Source organism: Tupaia chinensis, unplaced genomic scaffold (genome assembly GCF_000334495.1).
Source record: "Tupaia chinensis unplaced genomic scaffold, TupChi_1.0 Scaffold000647_1, whole genome shotgun sequence".
NCBI lineage: Eukaryota > Metazoa > Chordata > Mammalia > Scandentia > Tupaiidae > Tupaia > Tupaia belangeri.
The window spans coordinates 2,125,494-2,129,998 of record NW_006160168.1 but is presented as its reverse complement, the minus strand read 5'-3'; the positions used below and the strand labels follow the sequence as shown (position 1 = coordinate 2,129,998).

Here is a 4,505-nt window from a genome sequence, read left to right as displayed (position 1 = left end):
GGAAGTGATTTCTCGCTTTTTGTCTCTCTCTCTCTCTCTCTCTCTCTCTCTCTGTCTTTCTGGCAAGTGCACACGCCCTATAGCTAAAACCTCTCAAAAAAAATAAAAATGTCTTTCAACTTCCTTCTATGTCAACTCAAATTCATAAGAATATTCTAGTTTATGTGAACAATTGCCAAGGAAATAACACAGTATCGGGGCCAGCAGGTGGCACTGGACATCCACATGGCTGATCGTGGTTCGAGTCCAGATCTCAGGGCTTGTTTTCTCACTTTATCTCTCTCTCTTTCTCTGTCTCTGATGAGTCCATGTGCCCTATAGGAAATTTAAATCACAATAATAATAATAAATTAAATTAAATAATTCTTTTTTTAAAAAGCACAGTATCTCCCTAACTCAATTTTACTTTTACTAAAGAAATAAGACTATCTTTAAAATAGTAAAATAAAAGCTTAAAAAAACGGCTAATTTTACCTTGACAATTTACAAATAGATAAAGCTAACTCAATTTTACTTTTACTAAAGAAATAAGACTATCTTTAAAATAGTAAAATAAAAGCTTAAAAAAATCGGCTAATTTTACCTTGAAAATTTACAACTAGATAAAGAGAAAGTAAAGCATTTCTAAAGATACATTGAAAATAAAATATAGAACAGAAACAGCTACTGTTGTCTATTAGTGGTTCCTTAACTTGCGTGTGCGTATGTGTTTTCAAATCAATTTTTTAGAGATCCTTAAAGTACTCTCTAGAAACTATAAGGAGACTATGCATATCAAACCACGAATAAGAGAAATATAATGGGAAACCTGCACATTTTAGAAATAAATGCATGATGTTTAAAAATGCAGTGTTTATGAATTTAAAAGAGTATATGGAGGAAGAGCTTTGGAGCCATTCTTATTTATGTCTTTGACTCCTGTTTTGATAGGATTCTTTGAAATATTATCATATACATATCATTCCTGTAAGGAATTTCATTCATTAATAAACATACCTGCAGCAATGGTAGGTAAAGGTCCAGCTTTTGAATGTCCGTTGCAAACCATTCCAGGAGGAATCCCTTCCCTGAGACTGAAGAGTCAGAAGCAAACTGAAATGTCAAAGAATTTCTAGTGGAGGTAAAAGACTCTGTCTGGGTACCACAGTAAGTTCCAATTAGGCGGGAATGAGTGCCAAGTCCATCATAAATCTGCGTGTAAAAACACAGATAACAGAGCATTGTCTTTAGTCAACTATTTCCATTTTCAAAATTGCTTCTATAAAAATAGTTTAAAAAATGCCTTATAGTGTCATTGTTTCATCTTAATGGAAGAAAACAATAAATGAGTAAACATTTTACTTCAGTTAAAAATAGAGAGTGCCATTACAAATTAAATATAATTGAGACCAGCAGATGTCATAGCAGTTACATCGCTGGACTCCCACATGATCAACTATGGTTCAAGTCCCAGACCCAGTGGCTTGAAACACGTCTGACACGTGTGCATGCATGTCCAAGATCCTAGAAGAAGAGTGCAGGAGAAGGCATCTCACCACTGGGGGTGATTTCTCACTCTCCCTCTTAGCGTCTCTCTCTCTCTCTCTCTCTCTCTCTCTCCAGTGAGTGCACATGTCCTAAGGCAATAAAACCTCTTAAAAATATTATTGCAAATAACTTGATTTGAAAATATTTATATCTCTTTTTTTTTGAGAGGTTTTTGCTATAGGGCACGTGCTCTCGCCAAGAAGACAGAGAGAGACAGAGAGACAGAAAGCGAGAAATCACCCCCCAGGGGAGATGGCCACACCGCAATCCCTTCTCCTCCTTTCTCCTCTTGGGATCTTGGGCACACACGCACATGCGCCATGCGTGAGTTTAAGCCACCGGGTCTGGGATACGAACCGCGGTCGACTACGTGGGAGTCTAGCGACATAGCCATTACACTAACTGCTGGTCCCTGAAAATATTTATATCTTTATTGCAGAGTTATATTAATAAACATGTTCTGTGGGAGATAGCTCATTAAATGAATTACAGGAAGATTTGTGAGTAGAAGAGTAAGAACTGGGACAGTTGTGTAACCAAAGTACTCAATAAATATGCTTTGAGGTCCCAAAAGGAGGAATTAGGAAGAAAAGGGGGAAGCAACAATAAAGAAGAAAGGTTTAATAAGAAAAAGTGGGCTAATGACAACAAAAGAATCACAGCCTGCCGGGCTCAGCACAAAGCACTCAATCTCTTTTGTTTGGACTAAGATACTAAATTACCTATTTAAAGACATATTTTGTGATAGTTTCTAAATAATTTTGTAATAAATTTATTGTAACAGTCATTATACAGTTCTCTACTGAATCTCAATTTTTCAAACTGTGTAACAATTGTTCCCATACTATTGAGCATCTATCAGATACTGGATTCTACTCAAGGCACTGAGTATCCAAGATGAATAAAATAGGATCATGGCCTTCAAGAATCCAATAGCTGGGCCAGTAGGCGGCATGGGAAGGTTAAAATGTTGGATCCCACATGGCCAGCTGTGCTGTTTGAGTCCAGACCTAGAGGTTTGAGAAACACACCGGGCACATGTGTGTGCATGCCCAAAATCCTGAGAAGAGAATGGAGGATTAAGGGATTGTCTTGTGGCCATTTCTTCTGGAGGGTGATTTCTCATTTTCTCTCTCTCTCTCTTTCTCTCTCTATCTCTATCTCTCAGGTGAGCGCATGCACCCTGTAGCAAAAATTAAATAAAATAAAACATCCAATAGTGTTTCTGGAATTGACAGAATAACCAATGTCTGGATGACATTGGTCACTATAATTCTTATATTTATATTCATTTATTTTTACATGATCCTTCAAATTTTTTATGCTCTGACATAAGAAAAAGATCTGATAAAGGCATATAAAGTAGAATACATATTTAAGACCTACATTCATGCTTACACAAAGCTCTAGTGGTAAATTACAATAATGCTGAAAAAAAAAAGAAAACCTTAAATAAAGAATAGAAACTAATAAATATTATATGAGAATTACTTTTGTGAAGATAATCTAGATGACGCAATCACAATGTCACATTCTCATGTGATTTGCAAATGCTCGAACAGACACTAACTTGGATTTATTTTTGCCAATATTGATTCACTCCAATTTATAAATACGAATTGCATATGGAAACTCACCCTTAGTTTGTCATAATAGCAGTTATGTGTGTTTTCAATGTCCATCTCCAAGATGCTACCATGAATAACTTGAGATACATTCACATTTACTATCCACTGGTAATTGGAGTTATGGGGATACTTTCTAGGCCAGAAGGGAGAGGCAATTTTCCCATGAGTTCCCACAATATTATCATTGCCAAACACTAGGAGGAAAAACAGAGTAGTAAATCAGATCTAGTTAGAATAGCTCTTTAATCAAATGAACAAAACAAAAGGCAAGAGATGCTGAAAAGGATGGACTTCTAATTGAGTGTGATTTCTTTTCTGTGCACTGAAAGAAATACTGCTTCCCTTTTGGGTTCTGTGCTATCTATTAATTCCTTGAGGAGGGTAATTTCGTGAATAGGATTCAGTTTCCTTAGAATATTGCATGGTGTGAGAAGAGGGCACGGCTTATGTGAAAAATGGTTCCCAGACTGCTGGGAATTGGGGATATAGAAGGAGGGGTTTCAAAGTCTCATTCCCTAATTTTATGAATAACATAGATGTTATGCAATTAAATGAAACACATTTTACATAAATATACCAAACTTGATTATACTGATAATATATTAGAAGACTCTTTAATATGATATCATGAAAAAACTTAAATTTACCATTAGGTAGAAACTGGAGCTTAAAAACAGAACCTTTGAGACAGTTCTCCCTTGCTTTCAATGAACCACCTATATAAATTTGTTTTTTCTAATATGTTACATTAGAAAGGACTCCTGGGACCAGCAGTTAGCATAATGGCTATGTCGCTGGACTCCCATGTAGTCGACCGCAGTTCAAGTCCCGGACCCAGCAGCTTAAACTCACGCTGGATGCGTGTACGTGCATGCCCAAGATCCCAAGAGGAGAATGGAGGAGAAGGGATTGCAGCGTGGCCATCTCCCTGGGGGATGATTTCTCGCTTTCTGTCTCTCTGTCTCTCTCTGTCTGTCTGGCGAGCGCACGCACCCTATAGCGAAAAACCTCTCCAAAAAAAAAAAAAAGAAAGGAATCCCACAGGACCATAGTCCGAACTAAGGGCCAGCATAGTGGCAAGTACTTGCAAATCACAGCAATTTAGGGAAGTTGAGGCAGGAGTATTATGACACAGCATGATCCTATCAAAAATGCCTATCCTGGGCTGGCTCACTGACCTCCAGGGCGGGGAAGCCAGATCCCACAAGGTCTACTGCATGGTTTGAATCCTGGCCCTGGCAGCTTGAAAACATGCCAGGTATGTGTGCAAGTGTGCCCCAAGTTCTGACAGGATGGAGATATGGAAGAGAAGGGATTGTGCCCTGACTACCCTCTATTGGGGGGGGGGGC

The 4,505-nt window shown here is 37.9% G+C and overlaps 1 protein-coding gene across 1 annotated transcript in view; it reads right to left on the bottom strand.

Annotated features, from left to right (window-relative positions):
* The window catches only part of CUBN (cubilin), a 327,155-nt gene that overhangs the window by 143,307 nt on the left and 179,343 nt on the right, over positions 1–4,505 (bottom strand). Inside the window, 3 exon segments of the mRNA XM_006159747.2 lie at positions 997–1,030; positions 1,033–1,191; positions 3,165–3,349. Of these exon segments, the coding sequence (XP_006159809.2) occupies positions 997–1,030; positions 1,033–1,191; positions 3,165–3,349 (378 nt within the window).